General features: G+C 37.1%; 3 protein-coding genes and 1 long non-coding RNA gene across 11 annotated transcripts in view; 2 read left to right on the top strand and 2 right to left on the bottom strand.

The window, feature by feature from the left end:
- Window positions 1–751: 751 nt before the first annotated feature.
- On the bottom strand, window positions 752–2,981 carry LOC307146097. Its single transcript, XR_013819047.1, has 3 exons — window positions 2,931–2,981; window positions 2,760–2,840; window positions 752–1,699 (listed from the first exon to the last, which is right to left on the bottom strand). It is a non-coding gene; the product is annotated as an uncharacterized lncRNA (long non-coding RNA).
- Window positions 2,982–3,038: 57 nt separating this feature from the next.
- Window positions 3,039–14,921, top strand: taf5 (TAF5 RNA polymerase II, TATA box binding protein (TBP)-associated factor). Of its 4 annotated transcripts, XM_079849864.1 has the most exons (12): window positions 3,039–3,177; window positions 4,776–5,204; window positions 7,017–7,242; window positions 7,367–7,682; window positions 8,304–8,467; window positions 9,422–9,557; window positions 9,632–9,752; window positions 10,664–10,793; window positions 11,004–11,168; window positions 12,788–12,965; window positions 13,566–13,743; window positions 14,284–14,921. In XM_079849864.1, the coding sequence occupies exons 2-12, from the start codon at window positions 4,799–4,801 to the stop codon at window positions 14,499–14,501; spliced, it is 2,238 nt and encodes a 745-aa protein (XP_079705990.1). In that variant the 5' UTR covers window positions 3,039–3,177; window positions 4,776–4,798; the 3' UTR covers window positions 14,502–14,921. The 4 variants fall into 4 exon arrangements, with proteins under 4 accessions (XP_079705990.1, XP_079705992.1, XP_079705989.1 ...); XM_079849866.1 differs by lacking the exon at window positions 14,284–14,921 and having other exon boundaries at window positions 3,042–3,177; window positions 12,788–12,984; window positions 13,566–13,740; XM_079849863.1 differs by lacking the exon at window positions 3,039–3,177 and having other exon boundaries at window positions 4,757–5,204.
- Window positions 14,912–16,802, bottom strand: atp5md (ATP synthase membrane subunit k). Of its 2 annotated transcripts, none has more exons than XM_079849909.1 (4): window positions 16,739–16,802; window positions 16,265–16,364; window positions 15,122–15,217; window positions 14,912–15,029 (listed from the first exon to the last, which is right to left on the bottom strand). In XM_079849909.1, exons 2-3 carry the CDS (start codon window positions 16,346–16,348, stop codon window positions 15,128–15,130), a joined length of 174 nt encoding a protein of 57 aa, XP_079706035.1. In that variant the 5' UTR covers window positions 16,349–16,364; window positions 16,739–16,802; the 3' UTR covers window positions 14,912–15,029; window positions 15,122–15,127. The 2 variants fall into 2 exon arrangements, with proteins under 2 accessions (XP_079706035.1, XP_079706036.1); XM_079849910.1 differs by having other exon boundaries at window positions 16,265–16,367; window positions 16,739–16,792.
- A 168-nt stretch (window positions 16,803–16,970) lies between these two features.
- Window positions 16,971–25,427, top strand: part of pdcd11 (programmed cell death 11) — a 25,754-nt gene continuing 17,297 nt past the window's right edge. Inside the window, exons 1-15 of one of the 4 annotated variants that reach the window (XM_079864723.1) lie at window positions 16,971–17,011; window positions 17,360–17,472; window positions 17,593–17,730; window positions 18,365–18,532; window positions 18,626–18,787; window positions 18,909–19,017; window positions 19,511–19,686; window positions 20,536–20,643; window positions 22,254–22,463; window positions 23,323–23,447; window positions 23,527–23,587; window positions 23,679–23,825; window positions 24,418–24,669; window positions 24,998–25,123; window positions 25,215–25,412. In XM_079864723.1, coding sequence (XP_079720849.1) covers window positions 17,374–17,472; window positions 17,593–17,730; window positions 18,365–18,532; window positions 18,626–18,787; window positions 18,909–19,017; window positions 19,511–19,686; window positions 20,536–20,643; window positions 22,254–22,463; window positions 23,323–23,447; window positions 23,527–23,587; window positions 23,679–23,825; window positions 24,418–24,669; window positions 24,998–25,123; window positions 25,215–25,412 — 2,079 coding nt within the window. In that variant the 5' untranslated portion in view covers window positions 16,971–17,011; window positions 17,360–17,373. Of the gene's footprint in view, window positions 17,067–17,344; window positions 17,473–17,592; window positions 17,731–18,364; window positions 18,533–18,625; window positions 18,788–18,908; window positions 19,018–19,510; window positions 19,687–20,535; window positions 20,644–22,253; window positions 22,464–23,322; window positions 23,448–23,526; window positions 23,588–23,678; window positions 23,826–24,417; window positions 24,670–24,997; window positions 25,124–25,214; window positions 25,413–25,427 lie in introns of all 4 variants that reach the window. The other 3 variants (XM_079864721.1, XM_079864720.1, XM_079864722.1) reach the window with 3 other exon arrangements.

The following is a 25,427-nucleotide window of genomic DNA, read 5'->3' as shown; positions in this document are numbered from 1 at the left end:
TTATTGACAGCTTCTTGACCAGGAAGTGAAGACGTCAGTGCTGTGTTTATGTGTGGATTTGAGCGTCTTAAGCACAGCTTTCTATTTCATTTTAATGATATTAAGTTAGGTTTGTTTTTTAATTTTATCTGTATTTACCTGCTGCTGCTACTACTTTGTCGACAGAAGCTTTTAGGAGCACAAGAGATCTATTCAGTCTATTCAGGTGTAATTGTACATTAAAGTACTGTATAATACTTAAAATATTGTAGCCTATAGTGTCCAATGTTTTCGGAGAATATTTGTTTATTCCTGATGATTCTTTTGCATGTTAGGCTCTGATTAGTTTGAGCTGTTACAATTTAAAGAGAATACTAGCAAACGTGTGTGATATATTCAGCCGTCAAGAAAGTCAAACTTCAACCAAGTAATCAAGGTTGGCAACCATGGCCATAACACTACTCACTGTTAGCATGATATACATTTACACCATCAAAATTAATTGTCACTTAAATTAAAGGAATTTAAAAAATTACAATCGTGGCCTGCTGTCAGATGATACAGACCTCAAAGGGCATTTCATTACATATGTCACCCAAAGAATGTTCTTGCTGCCATTTTTTTTTTAAAATTGATAATTGTATTTAGTTATTTCATTTAATTAATACTATCTTCTAAGATTTAAAATTGTAAATATATTTTAACAATCATCAACCATTTCAATTGTGACTTATACAACCAGTTAAATTAATGTAATTGAAAATATGAATTCAATTAAATTTACATTCTTTATTGTCACTAAAGCATACACACAAGTATCAGAGTGAAGGTCTTGGATGCAATTATGTTGTGACAGGAAAGACCAGAATTCACAAAACATTAACTGCATAATATACATGTAATGCACAGTATTCTCATGATACATTACTATACAAAATGAAAAATTACAAATACTGAATACATTTAAAAAATTCATATACATTTTAAATGTTGCAATGATTCTTTGAACAGTTCCTGTTGCAGTTCAAGTAACAAAGCAGTGACTGGACACAAGCAGTACAAGGATAGTCCACCCAAAACATGATAATTCTCTCATCATTTACTCTCCTTCATGCCATCCCAGGTGTATATGACTTTCTTCTTCACATAAACATAGACAAAGATTTTTAAGGAAATAATCCATCTCTGTGAGTCCATAATACAAGTGGATTGTAACCCATGTACGTAAGACAGTTGGTCGGAAGTGATTTTTCGCATGGATTACCGTCACGCTCACTGTGTGTGGTCGTCTTTAGGACTCGCAGAGATGGATTACTTTCCTTACAATCTAATGATATAATATCTGTAGAAAGAAAGTAGAATGCATCTGGGACAGCATGAGGGTGAGTAAAATAAGAGAGAATTTTATTTTTGGGTGAACTATCCCCTTAACATTCATTTGCTGTTGGTATGCTAATCCAAGATCAGCATAGACTAATAAGAATAAAGTGCAACCTCTTGTGAACTGTGTTTGTTTTAATCTAGAGGAAATTAAAATATTTGCTAGTTTATATTAAAATAAAATAAATCAGGTGTCTGAAGATCAAGATCCCAGTCATTCAAAGGTGATGTGTCTGAACAAAGTAAGATTATTGTCTGAAAGGGACAGTGGATCTCTGGTATTATCACTCCATCCTCTGTGTCAGCATCAGAATTTTGTTTATGGAAAAGTTGCCACTCCCTGGAAAATGAGAGAGGAAATGTATTATAATCTAACAATACAAACTACTTTGAACTCCCACATACAGTAACAAGTTGTAGATTTAAAATATTTTTTCCAAACAAATTATATAAATGTTTTAAGGGATTTTACAGTACTAGCTTAAATATTTACCTCGGGAGTCATGAAGCATTTATCATCTGTAATACTGTTGTGTAACCAGTAGATGGCTGTATAGCCCTATATATAAACATATATCCATGGCTGTGTATTCCCCAGTTGCTGGATGTTTTCAGTTATAATTACTTGCATGTATTAAGTTTTTAATTTGGACATATATTTATTATTAAAGACTATTACAGATTAAGCATTTTTCTCAGAAATGTTCATTTGAAGTGCAATTTTTGGCATTATTATTAGTCAAATATGGACACAGAAAAAGCATTTACTCATACTAGCTACATATAATAGCTTTATCTATCAGTCATCTTTATCACACAAAAGTAATCAGAATAAATAATTTCTAAATAATTAAATAATTTTCAAGATTCAAAATAATTGAGTGTTTATTATTATGAACAGAGACGTGTTCTGTGGTCAAGTCGTTTCTCTCCTCTTTCAAAAACTCTGCATCGCAAATTAATCAGCAATTGAGAAATTCAGGTTTAAATAGCTTTATTGGCATGGTTAAAAAAAAGGCTTTACATTGCCAAAGTTGAATCAGGCAGTGATTGACAGCGCTCTGGTCCTTGGGCATCGGTCATTGACTGATACAGTACTTTTTGTACTGTAGGCTACAGTACAGTCAGATACTGTACATTACTCTAGCCCAATGTTGGTTGGGGTGGCTGGGGGGAAATATGATCTAATCGAAGACTGTAACCGAATGTAGATAAACAAGTCATGTAATTATTGGACTAAGTTAAATCAAGACAACACAGCTGTATAATGTTATGGGCTCTCACTGAGCTCTAAAATGCCTCTCCACCTGAAAAAAGGTGGAGAGGCACCTACTGTATTATAAATAGTATTAGTATTGTATTAGTATAGTATTGATTAAAAATAAATAAATCTGACTTACCTCGAATAGGCTATCCAGTATCCTGATAGCGACGATGGCTAATGATAATGATAATGATTCGTCTGTAGGCTACTATTCCTTCTATAAGAAATCATCTCAACAATATAAAAATACAAAAAAATACAGATATAAACTTAATATCATTAAAATGAAATAGAAAGCTGCGCTTACAGACGCTCACATCCACACATAAACACAGCACTGACGTCTTCACTTCCAGGTGAAGAAGCTGTCAATCAAAAACTCAGTAGCCAATAAGAGCACACTGCTACTAGCCCCGCCCCCACGAGAGAAATGTGTCAGAACAGCAAACGAAAACTCTGGGAGCGTAAACGAAAACTTCAGAAGCGTAAGCGAAAACTTCAGAAGCGTAAGCGAAAACTTCAAAAGCGTAAATGAAAACTCTGGAAGCGCATTTGTAAGTTCAGATCAGCGAACGCAATATGAGAAATAGTTAGCAAAACATGCAGTGTATTAAAAACGAAGTCAAAAAATTTGCCTGCGATTTATTCTTTTTCAGTTTCAAAGATATTTTATTCAGTTTCAATTTATATTTTAATTAGTTTCTTGAAAAGTTACGTTCATTATTATTGGAACAAAATTAATTCCATAGTCCTAGTGGGGGGTTGGTTTTGGGCTGTGAGAGTGTGTTTATTGGTCGTTTGTTTCCTGGTTCTTGTTGTCCCTCAGGAGATGCTACAAATCCTACGGCTATATTTGTGCATTTTGCTTTTCTTTTCTTTTTTGCCAAGAATGAAACAAAGTTTTTCGGTTGATCGAACAGATGTTAAATTGGGGAATATTTGATTCATTTTGGGGTTATAGTGGTCTCTGATGTTTTGGGCATTCTGTGAGGAAGTGCAGCTCAGTTTCGGTCACTCCCAGGATGCAGTGCGAGCAGAGTCTGTCCTCAGGGGAGATCCATGTCTGTGTGCGCCGGCCCGTCTCTACGGCCAGACTGTGCTCGCCGAGTCAATGTTTTCCTGAGTTTCACACTGTGCAGGGTAGCTTGCAACACCGTATTCTCGATTTAAGGCAAAATAACATTCCAGTTTGTGTTGGTTTTTAAAAGTGTTTGTCCAATAGGTGATGTACTTGTCTTTTTCTGTGTTCATAATTTGTGTGGGCCGAACGTGTGTGTGAGTGTGTGTCTGTCTGAGACTGACTGACCTCAGGCACCAGCTGGCACAGGGGACTCTTCGTTAGGTTCAGCTCTTGGTGTTTGTTTTTAGAAGTTTCCAGAATTTGATGGCTCTTTTTTTTTTTTGGTAGGATGTTCAGGAGAAGGTACTGGCCTAATTCTAACCTGCATCTGTTGTTTGGTGTTTTTCTTTGGACTTTTGAGTATTCTTTAACAGAATTGTAAATGTAGAGTTTCAATCTGTTTTTCCTAATTAAAGAAATAAAATTTGATATCAAAATTATAGTAGGACCCCACACTTCACTGTCTGCCATATAAAACAATTGGTTACATTTTTGTTTTGAAAAGTTTGAGCCAGATTTGGACTGGGATGCCAATTTTAATTTATCTTTTTAATGGCCATTTGAGCTTTCTCTTTGAGTTCATTCACAATCACAGCCAAAGTAAAGTTACCTGTAGTAATTATTTTTAGGCAGAGGTAAGTGTGTTTTGTGGTTTCAATGGTTCTGTGTGATAGTGTGAATGTGTGTGTTGGTCCCTGAGATCTGGAGCGTTTCTGGAATATCATTACCCTAGTTTTTTGGAGGTTGACTGTAAGGGCCCAGGACTGACAGTAGCAGATTCGGGCTGTCCTGAAGCCCGTCTTTGGGTGACAGGAGAACCAGTGACCAAAAGTAAATATACCTCAGAAATATTGCCCCCTTTTAAAAAAAGAAATGTTAATTTCTGGTTCCTTCCTGATATCTCTCAAATTCATAACACATTTTCCACCGTTGACTCCTTTTCTCTCTCTCTCTCCGTCGACTCTCTCACTGAACAAAACGCCACGCGCTTACGTCACGGCGTACATCACGCTGCATGCGTCATGACGTCAGTGCAATCAGCGCCGGGGAAAAAAATGGCGGCTTTGCAAGATGGACCGATGGAGCTGGACACAGAGAAAGAGGTAAAGCCTGAAATACTTAGCGATGGGACGTCAAACCTCCCGGGGAACACTGGGAACGGGGCGCTCTCCTCATCGCCCCTCACCGCTGCCCCCGCCGGCGGAGCCCCGAAGCAGGAGGACCAACAAACTTTGATCGCAGTGCTGCAGTTTCTAAAGCGGAATAAACTGTCAGAGTCGGTGGAGATCCTGAGGCGAGAAGCGGGTCTCGCAGAAGACCAGGTGGACTCTCTGGCAGCCGATGGCAGTGGAGGAGGGAAAGGAGACGGAGATGGAGGGGATGCGAACTCTCTGCTCAGCCGGGTGTCCATCCCAGCAGCAGCCGCCCCCCAGAGCACGCTGACCCCCGTGCCCATCAAGAGTGAGTGGCACCTACACTACGGCTTCCAATTGATCATATACACCATGCATCGGTGTATCAGTAAATAATGTACCATGCATCATTAAAGGATCCGTACAAAATCTGCTTATTATCATGCATTGCTCGAGTTAGCCCACATTAGTTATTTCAATAACAAATCATTCTTCAGTCCTCCCTTCATAGTCTTGCTTATTTATGTGCAACATCATTTGCACAACATATTTTGTTGGCATTTTACTTGCATGAACTTCATGCATATTAAAGAACTGGCCACTATTACTATATGTACAAGGTATTTTGATCCACATGATCCTTCAGAAATCATTCTAATATGATGATTTGCTGCTCAACAAACATTTATTATTATTATCAATGTTGAAAACAGTTGTGTACAATTTTTCCCCCAGGATTTTTTGATAAAAGAAAGTTGAAATAGAATCTTTTGTAACACTACAAATGTCTTTACTGTCACTTTTGACCAATTCAATGAATAAAAGTATTAATTTCTTTCAACAACAAAAAAATAATAATAATCTTACTAGACCCAAACTTTTGAACGGTAGTGTATAATGTTACAAGAGCTTTCTATTTCAGATAAATACTGTTCTATTGAACTTTCTATTCATCAAAGAATCCTGAACAAAATTGTTCATGTAAAATTGTGTAAAAAATTGTAATTGTACGGTTTGTTTTCAACATTGATAATAATAATGAATGTTTCTTGAGCGTCAAATCATCATATTAGAGTGATTTCTGAAGGATCATGTGACACTGAAGACTGGAGTTATGATGCTGAAAATTCAGCTTTGCATCACAGGAATAAATTAAATTCTAAAATAGCCTATATTAAAACAGAAAATAGTTTTCTTATTATATTTAACAGCCTTGGTGAGCAGAAGAGACTTCTTTTAAAAATCTTACCGATCCCCAACTTTATATATATATATATATACATATATATATATATATATATATATATATATATATACATATATACATTAGTCAACATTTGAAGTGGATCAAAACCTTTCATCGAAGTTATACATGAATTTTTAACAATACCCTGTCTTGTCTTAGGACAACTTTGATGAACCTTTTTGATCCACTTCAAATGTTGACTACTGTGTATATTGCATTAAAGGGATAGTTCACTTTGAAATTAAATTTTGGTATGTTTTAGCTTACCTCAAGGGCATCCAAGATGTAGGTGTCTTTTTTTCCGCAGTAGTTTCAATTTTGATATTTTTAGGTCAAACCGTTCTTGTCTGTCAGTCATTTAATGCAGGTCTATGGTCACTGTCCAAGACTGGTGCATAGATATATATACACTAGATGTCGCCTCGTTCCAATGAACTGCCGTAGCCAAGGCGAAATCTAGTGTATATATCTATGCACCAGTCTGCGCACACGACACACACCAGGATGCGCCCGCGCCCTCAGATCACTTGGACGTGGCTGTGTATAAGAGGTAAAAACGATATAAATACTGTTCGTTTTCTCACACAAACCGCTCGTTTTGTGTCTTAGGCCATCAGTGTGTACTTACGATGGGGAATTGTTTAATTTGGACGATGGGGAATTGTTTAATTTGGACTCTGTGCATGCTCTTTGAGACCGTGACCATAGACCTGCATTAAATGACTGACAGACAAGAACGGTTTGACCTAAAAATATCAAAATTGAAACTACTGCGGAAAAAAAGACACCTACATCTTGGATGCCCTTGAGGTAAGCTAAAACATACCAAAATTTAATTTCAAAGTGAACTATCCCTTTAATGTCTGACATTGATGTTCATGTTGTCTGCTGCAGGGTCAGAAGACCATCCGGATGTCCGTGTGGTGCTATCAGCGTACAGTCAGCAGGGGGACCCCTCTCTGTATCAGGTGTACTACAGCGACCTGAAGAACTTCATCGAGTCAGTGCTGGACTGCCACCGAGCAGAACTGTCCCAGCTCTTCTACCCTCTGTTCGTTCACATGTACCTGGAGCTGGTCTACAACAACAATGAGGCCAAAGCCAAGGCTTTCTTTGAGAAGTAAGCATCAGAAAATCAGACCCTTTTTACTGGTGGAGTTAATCAGGGACGGCTAATCAAGGATAACATTGATCAGAGATAACATTGTGGGTTAACCAGTTCAATTTTTCCTTTCTGCTGATAGGTTTAGCGGCGATCAGGAGTGTTACTATCTGGATGACCTGCGTGTTCTTTGCGGCCTCAGTAAGAAAGAGCACATGAAGGGGAACGAGGCTCTTCTGGATTTCCGCACCAGCCGCTTCGTGTTGCGCATCTCCAGAGACTCGTACCAGCTTCTGAAGAGACACTTGCAGGAAAGACATAATAACCAGATATGGAACATCATTCAAGAGCACTTGTACATCGACATCTTTGACGGCATGCCCCGCAGCAAGGGTCAGATCGACAGCATGTCCGGCAGCCTCGGGGGAGAGGCCAAGCGAGAAGTCAATAAAGCCAAGGTTTGATACAAAAGCATGTATTTACATATGGAAAATATACCAATCAAAAGGTTGAGGTCGGGGAGATTTTTGAAAGAGTAAAAAAATAGTACCGTCATATTGCAAAATAGTTGTACAATTTAAAATAAGTGTTTTCAATGTGAATATATTTAAAAATGTAATTTATTCCTGTGATCAAAGCTGAATTTTCAGCATCATTACTCCAGAATTCAGTGTCACATGATCCTTCAGAAATCATTCTGATTTTATTATTTATGTTAAAAACATCTTAATATTTTTGTGATACATTTTTTTAGGATTCTTTGATGAATAGAAAGTTTGACATTTATAACAATGTACAAGTCTTTACTGTCACTTTAGATCAGTTTAATAAAAGTATTAATTTCTTTACAAAAATCTTACTAACCCCAAACTTTTGAATGGTGGTAAAGGGATGGGATTTTGGTTCTTAATGGAATAACAACAGGAAAGATTGCGCTTTTACATTTTGTACATGATAAAAGACTAAAAGAGATTGTAAATCATCTCATAATTGAATATCACTCTTGAATTGAAATCATCTTGTATTTGAATATGATTGTATGTTTTATTAATGTGCCGTCTTGCTTCTAATGGTACCAGGTGTTCTACGGGCTGCTGAAGGAGCCAGAGATTGAAGTCCCGCTTGATGATGAAGATGATGAAGCAGAGAATGAGGAAGGGAAGCCCAAGAAGAAGAAAACTAAAAAGGACAGTATAGGCTCCAAGAGTAAGAAACAAGACCCAAACGCCCCTCAACAGAACAGGTTTGACAGAAGCTCATCATTCAGCTTGAAAGTACTTGTACACTACTGTTCTAAAGTTTGGGGTTACGTTTTTTTTTTTGTCTGTTTGTTTAAATAAATTATTCCTTTTATTCAGCAAATATGTCTTAAATTGATCAAAAGTGACAGTATAGACATTTATAATGTTACAAAAACTATTCTGTTTGAAACAAATGCTGTTCTTTTGAACTTTCTATTCATCAAAGAAACCTGAAAAAAGTATCATGGTCTCCATAAACATATTAAGATGCTGTTTAACTGTTTTTAACATTGATAATAATAAGAGCAAATCATCATATCAGAATGATTTCTGAAGGATCATGTGACACTGAATTCTGGAGTAATGATGCTGAAAATACAGCTTTGATCACAGGAATAAATTACATTTTAATATATATTCAAATAGAAAACGTTTGTTGTAAATTAAAAAATATAAAAATATTTAACAATATTAAAACAACTTACCAACCCCAAACTTTTGAATGCTAGTGTAACTGAACTTTTATTTTCATGAGAACTTAAAGATAATGCTTAAAGTGATAGTTCACCCAAAAAATGTCAATTCTGTCATCATTTACTCGCCCTCAAGTTGTTCCAAACCTGTATGAGTTTCTTTCTTCTGCTGAACACAAAAGAAGATATTTTAAAGAATATGAGTGATCAAACAGTTGATGGACCCCATTAACTCACTGACTTTTTTCCTACTATGGAAGTCAATTGGGTCCATCAACTGTTTGATCACTCATATTCTTTAAAATATCTTCTTTTGTGTTCAGCAGAAGAAAGAAACTCATAAAGGTTTGAAACAACTTGAGGATGAGTAAACAATGACAGAATTTAAATGTTTTGGGTGAACTATCAACTTTAAATGATTTGAAACGGTATGTATAGTTTCTTAATCTGTTCTTCTTTTTCGGGCTGATGTCTGATCGACAGGATCCCTCTGCCAGAGCTGAAGGACTCGGACAAACTGGATAAGATCATGTACATGAAGGAGAGCACCAAAAGAATCCGGCTCAGCCCGGAGAACCTGCCTTCCATTTGCTTCTATACGTTCCTCAACGCCTACCAGGTTGGCTGTGTTTATGCTGATGATTGAGTTTGGTGTTTCTTAACTCCGCACGTGCTCATTGTGTTGTCGCTCAGGGTTTGACGGCGGTAGACTTCACTGACGACTCCAGTCTGTTAGCGGGAGGATTTGCTGACTCCACAGTCCGCGTGTGGACCGTCACACCCAAAAAATTACGCAAAGTCAAATCTGCAGCAGGTACACGTACCTTCTTGTTACTCTCGCAAAGATTTAAGGGAACGTTTTACACTAGTTTTAACAATCCTATAACTTTTATTGCCAGTATTAAACACTAAAAGGGATAGTTCACCCAAAAAGATTAAAATTCTGTCATTTACTCACCCTTGTGTGATTCCTTGAGACACAGTGCAAACCCATAAGACTTCGAAACACAAATAAAGATATTTTTAATGAAATCTGAGATTTCTGTCACTCCATTTAAAGTCTATTCACCCAAAAATCGGACATAAATAAAGAGATCCAGGGATGATTTTTCCGTATTTATATAAATTTCCGTCTTTTTCTACCTGGGACCCATGTGAACTGTGTTAGTCTGACTGTATGGATACTGAAATTGCAAAAACAAACTGCAAATAGTGCTTTTTCTAATATATTTATTTCATGCATGGCTTGCTTCTGACGGCTCTGTGGCTGTATGCTCTAGTCTTAGTATCTCAACCAGGGCTCAAAATGATCGCTCGTTTCCTTCTTTTTTTGTCTTTACCTCATCACATTCCTGCAATCGTAAAATAAATCCATAAGAATCAAGCGGTTTAATCTTCTGATCGCTTTATGTGATCAACAGATTTAATTTCGGCTTTTATTCACATATAAACTTTAATCAGCGAACATGCATAGAGCACTCAAATTTGGTAAATGGAAACTCAACCGTACTTGCCTGACGCACAAAACAAACCTCTTTGAATCTTGCGGAAGCTTCGTTAAATAAACTTTCAATGGAGGGACTGAAATATCTCAGATTTCATTAAAAATATCTTCATTTGTGTTTCGAAGATGGACGAAATTCTGGTTTGGAACGACATAAGAGTAGATTTTTGATTTATAGACCCCAGTGTAAATAATTTGAATCATGCTGTCCTATTCTCTAGATCTGAATCTGATTGATAAAGAGTCTGATGACGTTCTGGAGAGGATTATGGATGAGAAGACGGCCAGTGAGTCTAAAATCCTACACGGTCACAGCGGGCCGGTGTATGGCGTCAGCTTCAGTCCAGACAGGTATCAAACATGTCCTCGAAAGTAACTTTTATCTCCATGAAATGCTCCTCTAAGTAATGCAGGACTACGGGGGAGGTGTTTAAGCATGAGACTAACCAAATTATCATTTTGCTATCGACGAAACATTTTTTTGCATGATTTGTTATCTTTTGAAACGTTCTGCACCAGCTGAGCTGACAGTGTGGTTTAATGTCTTCATCTGTCTCTTAGGAACTATCTGTTGTCCAGTTCTGAGGACAGTACAGTCAGACTGTGGAGTCTGCAGACGTTTACATGTCTCGTGGGGTATAAAGGACACAACTATCCAGTGTGGGACACTCAGTTCTCACCCTTCGGCTATTACTTTGTGTCTGGAGGACACGACAGAGTGGCACGGTACGCTAGATTCTCATTACTGTAATGATGTTGTTATTTAAATCAGTGTATACTAATACTGTACATATACTATAAGGGCATATACTAGCATAATGTGTATATATATATGTGTGTGTGTGTATAGATGGATAGATGGATGGATGGATGGATAAATAGATAGATGATGGATGGATGGATGGATGGATGGATGGATGGATAGATAGATAGATAGATAATGGATGGATAGATGGATAGATAGATAAATGGATGGAAGGATAGATGGATCGATGGATGGATGGATAGATAATGGATGGATAGATGGATGGATGGATGGATGGATGGATGGATGGATGGATGGATGGATGGATGGATAGATGGATAGATAGATAAATGGATGGATAGATGGATAGATAGATAAATGGATGGATAGATAGATGGATGGATGGATGGATGGATGGATAAATGGATGGATGGATGGATGGATGGATGGATGGATGGATGGATGGATGGATGGATAGATAGATAGATAGATAAATGGATGGATAGATGGATAGATAGATAGATAAATGGATGGATAGATGGATGGATGGATGGATGGATGGATAGATAAATGGATGGATAGATGGATGGATGGATAGATAGATAATGGATGGATAGATAGATACATGGATGGATGGATAGATACATGGATAGATAGATAGATAGATAGATAGATAGATAGATAGATAATGGATGGATGGATGGATGGATGGATGGATGGATGGATGGATGGATGGATGGATGGATGGATAGATAGATAGATAGATAGATAGATAGATAGATAGATAGATAGATAGATAGATAGATAGATAGATAGATAGATAGATAGATAGATAGATAGATAGATAGATAAAAGGAAACCGAGAAGAACAAAACAAGACATTGCAATGTATTAAAAGCCAACGAAAGTCAACATGATGGATAGATGGATAGATAGATAGATAGATAATGGATGGATAGATGGATAGATAGATAAATGGATGGATGGATGGATGGATAGATGGATAGATAGATAGATAGAACAGATAAAAGGAAACCGAGAAGAACAAAACAAGACATTGCAATGTATTAAAAGCCAACGAAAGTCAACATGATGGATAGATAGATAGATAGATAATGGATGGATAGATGGATAGATAGATAAATGGATGGATAGATAGATAGATAGATAGATAGATAGATAGATAGATAATGGATGGATGGATGGATGGATGGATGGATGGATGGATGGATGGATGGATGGATGGATAGATAGATAGATAGATAATGGATGGATAGATGGATAGATAGATAAATGGATGGATGGATGGATGGATGGATGGATGGATGGATGGATGGATGGATAGATAGATAGATAGATAGATAGATAGATAGATAGATAGATAGAACAGATAAAAGGAAACCGAGAAGAACAAAACAAGACATTGCAATGTATTAAAAGCCAACGAAAGTCAACATTCATTTCCATCGAGAGGTGCATCAATTTTTTGGTCAAGATCTTGTATTGAAAAAAAAGAGAGACTTGCCAATGAATGAAGATATTGCAAATGTTTTCTAGAACGTAATCAAATATTAATGTTAAATCTTCATTTGCTTCCCAGGCTCTGGGCGACGGATCATTACCAGCCGCTGCGGATATTTGCTGGGCATCTGGCTGACGTCACCTGCACGCGATTCCACCCCAACTCCAACTATGTGGCCACAGGCTCGACCGACCGCACTGTACGGCTATGGGATGTCCTGAATGGAAACTGTGTCCGCATTTTTACAGGTCACAAGGTACTGAAGGCTTCCAAAGGTGACTGAATGAATGATCTCAGCACTGTACAGGAAATTACATTAATCCCATTTGTGTTGAATTTGCATTGCATTACCGTCTCTGTGAAGCTCTTTCATTATTGGTTTACTCCCTCTCAAATTATTATTATTATTTTGTATTATTATTATAGGCCTACTATTATAGTATTTAATAATAATTAGCTTTAATACATTTTAAAATAGCTTTAAATTTTTGTTTTCATTCATTTTGTTATGCGTGTTTATCATTTTTGTTCGTTTTTTTATTAGTTCTGTTTCATTTTAGTACTTTAGTTTAAACGTATTTTATTTCCGTTTCTAATTAAGTTTAAATTGATCTAATATTTATATTTTATTTCTGTTTATTTTATTTGACGTTAACTAAATCAAGCTATAAATATTTTTCAATAAAAGCTATTCCCTCTCATGTCATTGTAAGCCCATCACTGAAAAACCTGCTCAACTCTTCTTTCTTATGCGCATTCTTTGCAGTTTATCAACCAATTACCGTTTTATACCCCCATTTTTCTGATATACTGAGTCATGTGAGTGATAATAAAAAGTGTTAATGTTTGACTTCAGGGGCCCATCCATTGTCTAGCGTTCTCACCTAATGGAAAGTTCCTGGCATCTGGATCCACAGATGGGAGAGTGTTACTATGGGATCTTGGACATGGGCTGATGATCGGAGACCTGAAGGGCCACACAGACACAATATATGCCCTCAAGTTCAGCAGAGATGGAGAAATCCTCGCATCAGGTTAGGACCGCTGGCTCTTTATCTCAAGACCACATTTATGACTAGTTTTGATTGATGTAAAGTGTTTCTACAGTATTACATTTGACACTAGCCTCTAAGGCCCTGTTTACTCCTGGTATTAGGATGCGTTTTGGTCGATCGGATGCTAAATACAGGTGTAAATGGGGTCCAAAACCTTTTGAGCTTGTCCACTTTCGACCACATCCAGAGGTAGTCGAAAACGCATGATGCTCATGTGGTCGAATGCGCTCGAACAGCCACAAAAGAGCCTTCTCTCCGCCTAATGACCTAAGCTTTCAGAATATCACCTTACTTTTTGGTCATATACATATCAGCAACTTGAGGTCTTTTTATCCCATATTCTCTTATCATACTATGAGCCATAAAAGCGTTTTGTGTCAAATATGATACTAATTAAAACGCATTGAAGGTTCACTAAACTGTTCCATCTCAATTTTTTTCCAACTTATTTCAGATCTCAAGCTTTACAGGGCTAATAGTAATAAAATTCGTCTTGAAACGCTGTGTCTTTTGTTCCAGGCTCTATGGATAGCACAGTTCGGCTGTGGGACGCCACGAAGGCTTTCGACGACGTGGAGACGGACGACTTCACTGCAGCGACGGGCCACATTCACCTGCCCGACAACTCCCAGGAGCTGCTGCTGGGGACGTACCACACCAAATCCACTCCCGTCACACACCTGCACTTCACCAGGCGCAACCTGCTACTGGCTGCTGGAGCCTACAACTCCCAGTGAAGGGACCGCATGTTTCGGAGGACAATGACTTCACGTAGCTGTGTTTTTCATAAATGGTGTATGTTATTTAAAGATTACCACCCACCCTTACATGTGAAATAGGTTCAAGCGAAGTGAAAGAACGAGTCAAGCACTGAGCATACCTGGGAACAGCGACCAATACCTCTTTCATTTACTGATCCTAGATCTCAGACCTTATGCTCTTCCATGCTTGTTTTCAAGGCCATTATGCATCAAATGTCTCAAAATGACATGGCTGGTCTCCTTTTGTCAATTTAAACTTTTCCATTCTAATTCAGAATCTGGTTCTTGATCTTTGCATTGTGATGACGAGTGCTGTTGTCAATTTCTGTACAAGCTTTTATACTAGGTGCCTCAAAGTGTAAATAAAACAAGTTTTCTACTCAGTGTTTGTTGGGTACAAGTGATTTTTTTTTTTATTATTCTTTACATAGTTGAACTGAAGTTATGGTCAAAACAAGGACATCCAGCTTCCCCTCCGGGTTCATTCTGCATTCACAAAACATCCTGAAGAGAAAGAGGAAAATAGTTGGAATGGAAGTGCAACTTTTGGAAATGTAAATGTATATTCATTTAAATTAAATTCAGGTGGCACTTACTATAAATTAACTTGATGTCACAGCCTTTTGCTTCTTGGGCTTCAATTTGAAGAAGAGGATAATGGCAGCAATGCTGGCGTATGTGGCCAACACACACTTGAGTCGAGGGAAAAAGAGTACTTTCAATTTAGTGGAAAATACAAAGGCGATGTATGGAAACTTGTTTTCCACCACCAAATAAGAACTAAAAAGGAAATTGTGCCCATTTATCTCACAATTCTGACTTTTTTTTTTTTTTACTCAGAATTGTTGGGACATAATTCTGAGGGGGAAAAAAGCATGAATTGTGAGATAAACACTCACAACTGCTTTATTTTTGTTTTTTATTCCATGGTGGCAACAACCTTAAAGGAGAACTCCGGTCAATTTTAACATTGAGCTCATTTTTTTGTAAATTTGGAGTGCTGTCAGTACAGAGAACAACAACAAAAATCGATGTTGCCTACACCGTGTTATCCTCTTTTTAAAATTTGCACCCTGTTGACTTCAATGGGGCAAGTACTAAACCTGCTTTTAGCCTCTTAACATCTTTGATGTGTCATTACAAGTGCACAGGTCATGTGAGTGATTCCTTCAGAGTGAACACGGTGAATCTGACTGCAGTAGATGTGAAAGATATTAATAAAAGTGATGTTAATTCAGCCAGCGCACATACCTGTATTTACATCCTGTTTTCGGTTAGTAGTCGATTGTCGAGTTCACGTGCGTGATCATAGGTAACTAACTAACTGCGCGAACTCGACAATCGACTACTGTGGACTTCGACCGAAAACAGGATGTAAATACAGGTATGTGCGCTGGCTGAATTATTATCATTTCTATTCATATCTTTCACATCTACTGCAGTCAGATTCACTCGTGTTCACTCAGAAGGAATCACTCACATTGGCTGGGCACTTGTAATGACACATCAAGGATGTTAAGAGGCTAAAAGCAGGTTTAAAACTTGCCCCATTGAAGTCAACAGGGTGCAAATTTTAAAAAGAGGATAACACGGTGTAGGCAACACCGATTTTTGTCGTTGTTCTCTGTATTGACAGCACTCCAAATTTACAAAAAAATGAGCTCAATGTTAAAATTGACCGGAGTTCTCCTTTAAGCTTATTTTAGCTGCATAATAATTGTCAATGCAATTCAACTTACATTCCTCCTGCCTGTGATTGTGTATGAATTGAAGTACTTGGCGATGCCAGTGAACTGGTGAGTTCCAGCGTCGTGTCCACCCATGATTTCTGTGTGCGTTCTGCTGATCCAGAATTAATAAAGGAGTTTAAATTAATACATTAGGACTTATCGCATCGTTTTTCATTATCATGCAAGGTCACGAACAATGCGTACATGACAACACTGCTGTTTATTGGTGAAACGTAGTTGTAGTTTTACCATGAGATTGTATAGGCAATTTCTATAATGTTAGATATCAATAAATGTTACATATCATAATATGCTTAAAACCAACTCATTCCGTTTGCAAAAACGAGCATCTTTATTGTAAATGCGACCTCTGTGCTGTATTAAGCAGAATATATTCGTTTCGCAAGCAACATAAAAACCTCGCTTTCTAAAACAAGCTGGGGAAAATAAGATATTTCAGTTAAAATTAGAGACATGACTTACCAAGCAAACTGGTGCCCTTCAATGGAGGAGAGGCCGGAAAGTGAATGATTTAAGGAAATCCCACCCTCGTGGCGATAGCTTGAATAAACTGTGGTCATTGGCTTACACTCACGTCAATCGCTTTTTACACCACACCGATAGGTTTACAGAAACGCCAATCTGATAATCCCGTCACCCTATTGGTTGATTCTTTTTACTTTTGCTGCAATCGTAAAACACCGCCTCCCAGTGTTTACGTCCGGGTCGTGAAAATGGCACGCTTGTGAGAAACATGTGAGATTTACTTGCATGAGAGCATTTTCCATTGATATACACAAAGTTTTATAGCGTAAGTAAAATCAGTTTGTTGTTACTGCTGGGGGGGTTTAATGACCTATGTCGCGTATTTAAATGTAAGGAATATGTTGATTAAATGTTGTAATATAGTATAGGTATATGTTGTGTTTCTCATGTGTCGACATGCAGGCAGATGTAAGACATGTTATTTGTTCTTAGTCAGTGTAAATAAAAATAACGGATAAATTAATTGCGGTAAAGATGGTTATTAATGTGTATTAAGACTCGAAATATGTTTAATGTCTTTGTTTCTTGATTGGACCTCACTAGAGCCCTTCTATTCAGGTAAATAGTAAATAATGGCATCTATGGAGGAAGATTTCCCCCGTGGCGGTGCAGAGAAGAAGACCTCTGGGCCCAAACATGTTAAGACACATGATGTGGACAATCTTTTTGAAGTAAGATTATGATGATGATGATGATGGTGTTGATTAAAGCAGTGGTTTTAATGAAGATCAATGAGCAAACCGTTGCTTGCACAGATTGTTATGAGTGTAATGTGTATGAATGTTTTTCAGACACGTGAAACACTGGTTAAGAAGAAGAAGAAGAAGGACGTGGAACATGATGGAGAGAAACCCCTTAAAAAACAGAAAGTGGATGAAGAGCATTTAAAACTTAATACTGCCACTTCTGTGGAAATTCTTCATCTTCGGGTAATTTTGTAGGGAAACAAATATGACAATTCTGTTTGTATTTAAATAGGCAAATGCTTAAGAGTATATGACTGGATCATATACATAATAATATCATATATTATTATGTTTCTAGCATGTTATATGTTTGGCAACACCTGTTGATGGAAATAACATCAAAGCATTTATTTTTTTACTAAGAGATACATACAATTTTGGTCTTGTATTGATAATGCAAGAGTCCAGCACTCTGTAAAGTCTCCTCCAGCACATCCCGAAGACTTTCAGTGAATTTAAGGTCTGGACTCAGATGCCAATTCATGTGTGACAATGATTCTTCATGCTCCTCGCAACCATTCTTTCACAATTTGAGCCTGATGAATCTTGACATTGTCATCTTGGAATATGACCATCATGTGTCTTCTTACATGGTTGTTTAATTAATAAAAAGAAACACACTCCATCAGTTAGGGTTAGAAGAACTGTTCCCAAACATATTAAATGCTCAAAAACATAATTATCACTGCAATAATGATCCAGTCTTTGACTCTGAAGATTAAATCCAAACAGCGACTTTACTTTTTTTTTTGGTGTATACATGTAAATTGTACTTGTGTCTGATCACCCAGGTTTCTTTCCCATTTCCTCTGTCTAGAATCTGAAGATTGGCACTTTGATGCTGGGTTGTGTGAAGGAAGTGTCAGAGTTTGAGGTGGTAGTTGGTCTCCCAAGCGGTCTCGTTGGTTACCTGCCAATCTACAACATCTGTGACTCCTACACCAAGATTCTCAATAACAGACTGGACTCTGAAGACAGTTCAGAGGTAACACAACTGCACAAGGAAAGAAAGTGTAAAAATAGATGCGAACGTTGTTGTTTTTGCGAACATCTTTGCATGTTTGTCTACTCTTCATAGGAAGTCGTCCCTCTCACGCAACTACTTACTCCTGGAATGCTGGTCAGATGTGTTGTGTCGTCTTTAGAATCCGCTAAGGAGGGTCATGTTAGTCTTAAAGTGTCAATCAACCCAAAAGATGTTAACAAGGTGTTGAGTTCAGGTGCTTTGAAACCTGGAATGGTGAGTTTGCAATCTTTCTTTAATATTATATATTGTGTAGTGTATATGACCCAGTTCTTGCTGAATCTTTTATGTGTAATTGTCACTCGTGAGCTAAGATCAAACCCTCTTAACGTTTCAGACACTGAGTGGTTGTGTGGAGAGTGTGGAAGATCACGGATATCTGGTTGACATCGGAATTATCGGCACTAAAGCTTTCCTGCCCAAAAAGAGCATTGCCTCAAAACAAGGTAGAATTGTTCTTCTTCTTTTTTATATCTTTCTCGCAATGAATATAGCCGGGGTAGCTGGCATGGCGTTAAACTCTAAACAAACAAACAAACAAAACAAGGTAGGGAGTCAGGCGCAAATACAGCAACATAACATCTGATTCGTGTACATAAACTGTTTATCATGGTTCAATCACGCGATGAATCACCCACGTCATAAAGAATGTAAGAGGATTACCAGTAGTTCACTTACAAATTAAAATTGCCATAATTTACTCACCTTCATTTAATTTCAAACCTGTATGGCATGAACTAGTCCTAGAATTAAAAAAATAAAATGCAAAAATACTATTGACAATTTTACCTTTTAAATCAAATTTTACACCATAATACATGTTTGGAATGACAACAACAATAATAGGATTTGTCATTTTTGGGTGGGCTGTCCCTTTAAGGCTATGCCTGCGTTGGGATAAAAGCGGCATTATGATTGTAAGTTTCCTGTTTATCTCAGATCTGAATGTGGGTCAGTACGTGTCGATCCTGATAGAGGAAGTCAAGAACGATGGACGTGTGGTGCGTCTGTGCCAGAATCCCCAGGTTCTCGCGAAGGCCTGTGCTACGGCTCAGCATGGATGGACTCTAGACACCCTCCTGCCCGGACTTCTGGTCCGCGCATGCGTAAAGAAGGTAAGCAGGCTCCCCACAGATCCTTAAAAAGCCTTACAAAATGTTATATCAAAAGTTTCATATTTTAAATGGCATAAGAAAAGTAAAAAACTTCAAGAGGTCAGAAGGCCTTTAGAACCCTGCACATACTCTGGTAGATCAGCTGGATGAAACGGTTTAAACGTGAAATATAATATAGAGTGCAACAGGGACCGGAAGCAAAAACTCCATTCATTTTTTTAATGACAACTTATGAACCTTTAAAGACAGCCTTCCTGTGAGCTACGAGGTTTGTAATTCATGGTGTTTGTTTCTGCTGAAGCCGTCAATCCACATTATTTCAACATATTTTTAAGATAAAATTGGTTAACAGCGGGATTTGTGGTAAAAAAAACTACATTACCCATGATGCTGTACAAAAATCCACCAATCAGAGAATCAAAATCAGCAGAACACACTAAAAGGTCTATTTAGCTCCGCCCACTCCCATGAAACACTGTAAATGATGTAATCAAGTCTATCTCCCTACACTCTCAAAATATATATATACTGTATATCTGTTTGCAATGCTTCATGGGATTGTAGTTCTTTCCCTCACTAAAGCTGTTAAGTACACAGTCTTGTTGTACCTTTTTATTTTTGTCTGATTTTCAAAAACAGTTTTGCTTCAAATCTAAGTTTGTAATGTCATGATTCACCTCGTAGCTGGTAGGATTGGTTCTTGGCTTATAACGCTTTAAGTTTTTTTTTTAAATCCTTATGGAAGAAATGAATGGAAAAAATACTTCTGGAACCACCAACGCTGCTGAAGACGTGTGTGGGCTCTATAGCACTCTATGGTTAATACCAAAATACTTCCTCTTATGCTAGGTTACTCCTCACGGGCTTATCGTGACGTATCTTTCATCTTTCACCGGAGTGGTTGATTTTCTTCACCTTGATGAGGACAAGGCATCGACCTACAGCCAAGGACAGGAGGTAAGAGTCCAAAGACCATAGTAACAGTGCTTCAAAATTGTTGCTAATCGTTTTTGTTTGATGTGTTTCTGCCTGAAACATTTGGTTATCAGCAGGGTTGTTCTTGTTAACTAAAACTATTAATTCTTTTATTGAAATAAAGCTATAATTAAATCTAAATATTAAATGAAAATTGTAAACTTATTTCGGTTAAAACATTTAAAAATATCTAATGTTCATGTAGTTTAAATTGAAGCACTAAAATTGCAAACTGGAAAAAAAGTAAATATGAACTAAAACTCAAATAAAAAGAAATAAAATTATTAAATCTAAGTACTAATATTTAAAGGGGTCAAATTTCCCTGATATTTTGACATGTAAGAGGTCATTGTACTGTAAAAGCCCGTTAGCCCAAAAACAGCTTTAATTGAATCAAAGCTCAAAACTACTTGTTTCGGATTTTGTGATAATGTCGACAAAAGACCGCCTCTGCAGAAGAAAATCATCTTTAGCCCCGCCCACCGGTGTGTTAGTGAGATGACGAGGAAAGAAGAGCCATACAGGATCACTGGACTAAAAATAACATTACCTTCCAAAGGATCCTAATGTTAGGAAAGTGTTTTTTTATTTTCAACTATGTTGAGTGTCTCAGTTGAGCATTGTTTGTTTGTATTCGGTACATTTCACTGTGGATATTCTGGGAAATCAGTCGCCATTTCGGTGCAGGCTTTGCAAATCGACTTTAACTGTAAGATATAGACCTGACAGTAATGCCACAAAATGTAAGTAACCGTGTTTAATCTAAAGCCTGATCTGTGGTCAGTGATTTCTGATATGTAATTTACGTTTATTGCTGTAAGCGTCAGTAAATCAAGCCAGCAGTGCCTAAACGGTCAACTTCACATTGTTTCTTTTAGTAGCGTGCAAATAATCTGTTATTAAAATTATATACAAAGAATGCCTCCTTTTACAATCGCTGGAGCTTTCAACCACCAGCGCGAGTTTATCAGTGACTGAGTTCTAGACTCTCGCCAAAACTTGTTATAATCAACAAATCTCTTATTTACATTGTTTGCGCTGTTAGTTATGATGAGAGAAATCGAGTTGCAATGACGAGATCACTGCATTCATTCACTCAACAGACTGTCTGTCATCTGCTCAATGCTCATCACGACAACATTTCAAGTGATGGGAATAGATCTAAAAATAATGCTATAATTAACACTTTTTACGATTAGTTAATCTCGACAGCTGTAATATTAAGAACGTAGTAAAAGTATTCGAGAGTACCACATGTAATACTTCTTTCATATGTAAAGATGTCAGCCAATCACAGCAGTGGGTGTTTACACTGAAGTCTCACAGCAGACACATAATTGTGAAATTATGGCCATTTTTGATGTAAATATCATAATAACATTATAAGTGAACCCTAGGAAAAATTATAAAATAATAGAAAAAATGCAGTTCATGACCCCTTTAAAATAAACAAAAAGACAAGCACAAAACAAAATTACTAAAAATTTAACTAAACTTAATTCAAAATGATGTTAAAACCTGTAAAACTATATAAATAATACTAAAATAACAGTCAGTAATTAAGTTCTTCTGCGTGTTCCCACTCTTTTCAGGTGTTGGCACGGGTTTTGCATGTGGAGCCGTCCACGCGGCATGTGAGCCTGTCCCTGCGCAGTCATCTCCTGCCACCAGGGGGCGCTGTGCTGGATGTGTTCTACAGCGAGCGGATTGGTGAGGTGGTGCAGGGCTCCAAGATGACTGATCTGCACTATCACTCAGGAGCCGTGATGAAGATGCCCGACGGTACCACAGCCTTTGTGCATGTGAGTACAAATATTGTCAATGATGACTACGCACTAGTGATGGGAGAAACAAAGCTTTTTGAATCTCTGAATCAAATGAACCAGTTGCATCGCAAAATGATTCATTGTTTTGAAGTGTTCAAACACCACAGGCTGTTGGCACCTGCTGGTCAAAACGTTGTAAATTCAATGAAAAACTCATGTATAATGATTCAGTGTTACTTTTGAATCATTGAGATACTGTTTTAGTTTTTATTTATATTTTGAACAATAATTTCTTTTCATTTTAAGTTTTAGTAATTTTTTTTATTTATTTTTTTATTTTTAGTTATTGCTGTCTTGTCAGATTGCTAAAATGATTTTTATTTAAATATTTTATTTTATTTTATTTCAGTTAACGTTTATTTTATTTCAAGTTTTAAATGGTTTTAATTTGTTGTAGTTTTAGTTAACTTTAATAACTCTGGTAGTACCTTTTACAAGCCAATTGCTAATGTTTTCATGAAAGTCTAAATGTAATCTAAAAATAATTAAATACCATTAAATATGAAGGTTCTTTAAAGTTAGGGTTTTTATCCATTCATAGTGCTTGATTTGCGTGTTATTAGGCAAGGATTTGGCAGTGTATGTAAATTACAAGCAATTAAATATAATTAAAAACATTTTTTTTTAAATCGTTAAAAATGAACCTGCATTATAAAACCGACCTGAGATCAGTAAAAGAGTTAATTCACCCAAAAATGAGAATTATCCCATGATTAACTCCCCCTCAAGCTATACTAGGTGTATATGGCTTTCTTCTTTCACAATCCGAACAGAGTTATATTAAAAATATCCATTCTGTGAGTCTGATGAAGTTTTATTTGTATTTTACATGTAGAAAAACCTCATGAAGGAGCCAAAAGAAGAGTTCAACCCAAACCGCTTGCTGTCCCAGTCTGAACACTCTCTGAGAATCATAGATTACAGTCCTATGGAGCAAATTCACCTGGTCACACTGCGCAGGTTGGTTGATACGACGTTGATGGGGTGTTCTGGCTGGTTCGTGTTATGATTTGTTATTCTGTTTTCTTTTGTTTTGCAGGAGCACTATTGAAATGACCTTCTTCAGATATCAAGACATCAAAGTGGGGCAAATTGTTGAGGTGGGCAAGGCAAAAAAAGTAATGGATCTGCAGCAAATGTCACATAAAAGAATGAATGTAATGGCGGTCACATGCTGCTTCTGGGTTTCAGGGTAAAGTTGCGGGTTTGCAGAAACATGGCGTTTTCGTGAGGATAACGGGCCACATCAGAGGAATGATACCCAGAATTCACCTTGCCGATGTCGTCCTAAAGAACCCAGAGAAGATGTTTTTTGAGGGTTTGAATGTCAAGTGCAGGGTGAGGCTTTTCTACTAGGGATGATAAAATCATCATAATTGTTTTCTTTTTTATTATTATTATTCATATTCATTATTATAAAGTTCAGAAGTGACATTTAGATAAATGATAAATTCAGATAAATGCTGTCCTTTTGAAGTTTCTATTAGGCATGGGTCGGTATGAGATTTTGACCGTATGATAACCAAGTTTTTGGCCGTTTTGCAATTTCAGCTCTAAAATGTGTTTATTTAAATGTCAGGGTAAAAAGCAACTTTTTTTTCCTCATTGAACACAATGTATTTTATTTTTAAGCAACATATAGAATATTTAGAACGGTAGTTAACATGCATGTCAGGTTAAGTAATTAAATAAATACAATAAATCATTGAATTCTTCTTATTTAAATAAAAATAAACAGTCATTTAAGTGAGCCAGGCATGTGATCAGCTAAAGACAAAAAAATAAGAAAAACTGGAAGTATCCAGTAAGTATACTGGATGTAGTTTTTTTTGCGTTTCCCCCATTTAATGCAATCTCTGGTGTCACTAAAACTGTATTTGTAGCCTTCTAATTATTTTTACATGTGTTTTTATTTAATTTAATTTTTTAGGTATTATCATTGGATGCTCAGAACAAGCGGTTGATCCTGACCAGGAAAAAGGCCCTTGTTGAGTCCACACTCCCTATCTTCCAGTCCTACTCTGATGCCAAGGTGGGCCGCATCTCTCACGGCGTCATTGTGTTTGTGAAGAAGTTTGGCTGTATTGTCCGGTTCTATGGAGAGGTGAAGGGTCTGGTTCCTGTGGCGGAGCTGTCCACAGAGCGTGTGGATAATCCAGAAGGTCTCTTCTTCATTGGCCAGGTCAGAGCAATATTTAAAAATTGTCAAGTGCATCTAGTTAAAAAATGTTTTTTTAATTTTGGGGTCAGTAAGTTTTGTTAGTAATGATCAGCTTTGGAATATCACAGGAATAAATTACATTTTAAATTTTATTTTTAACATTTCACAATATGACACTTTACTGTGTTTATGATCAAATATGTCCATATTTTAAAATGATCAAATTTAAAATAAATTGCTGTGTTTTGACAGATTTATTCCAGTCACACATTTCTGCGTCTCGAAGTGTTTTCATCTTCAGTTCACACTAATTAACACTTTGGGGGATTCTTTTAATTATTTTCTCAAGGTTGTTCAGGCCAAAGTCTTGAGGTGCGACCCTGAAAATAAGAAGCTATGTTTATCCTTCAAGGCCGTTACTGAGGGAGATATAAAGGTGGAGCAGACTGAGAAATTTGACTTTGTGGTTGGAAAGGTAATTTGACCGAAACAACTTTTTATACTTATCTTTGCAAACCACAGGAAAATTAAAAAAAATATATGACTCCATGTCATTTCCTATTTAGGCAGTCAATGTAAGAGTTTGCCGCAAAGTCCTGGATGGTTTGGAAGTCTCCATTGTTCCTGAAGAGGCTCCAGCTTTCATACCCATAGTGCATCTCTCTGATCATGTGACCAACTGCTTTCCCCTGTGGATGGCCTTGGAGGAGGGTGACACCATCTCTAAAGTAATGTGTCTCAGCAAGAACAAGAAGAAGGGCATTGTATCCTCACACAAC

The sequence above is a fragment of the Squalius cephalus genome (genome assembly GCF_949319135.1).
Source record: "Squalius cephalus genome assembly, chromosome: 2".
Classification (NCBI taxonomy): Eukaryota; Metazoa; Chordata; class Actinopteri; order Cypriniformes; family Leuciscidae; genus Squalius; species Squalius cephalus.
This window is presented reverse-complemented; position numbering and strand designations above follow the sequence as displayed.

Bases quoted from the DNA above. Each gene is read 5' to 3' on its own strand.
- atp5md (XM_079849909.1), bottom strand. From the start codon at position 16,348: ATGGGTGGACACGACGCTGGAACTCACCAGTTCACTGGCATCGCCAAG. The intron at 15,218-16,264 runs GTAAGTTGAATT...CCTCGACTCAAG, and splicing joins CAATCACAGGCAGGAGGAAT to TGTGTGTTGGCCACATACGC.
- taf5 (XM_079849863.1), top strand. From the start codon at position 4,766: ATGACGTCAGTGCAATCAGCGCCGGGGAAAAAAATGGCGGCTTTGCAA. The intron at 7,683-8,303 runs GTTTGATACAAA...TAATGGTACCAG, and splicing joins GAGAAGTCAATAAAGCCAAG to GTGTTCTACGGGCTGCTGAA. The intron at 10,794-11,003 runs GTATCAAACATG...TCTGTCTCTTAG, and splicing joins GTCAGCTTCAGTCCAGACAG to GAACTATCTGTTGTCCAGTT.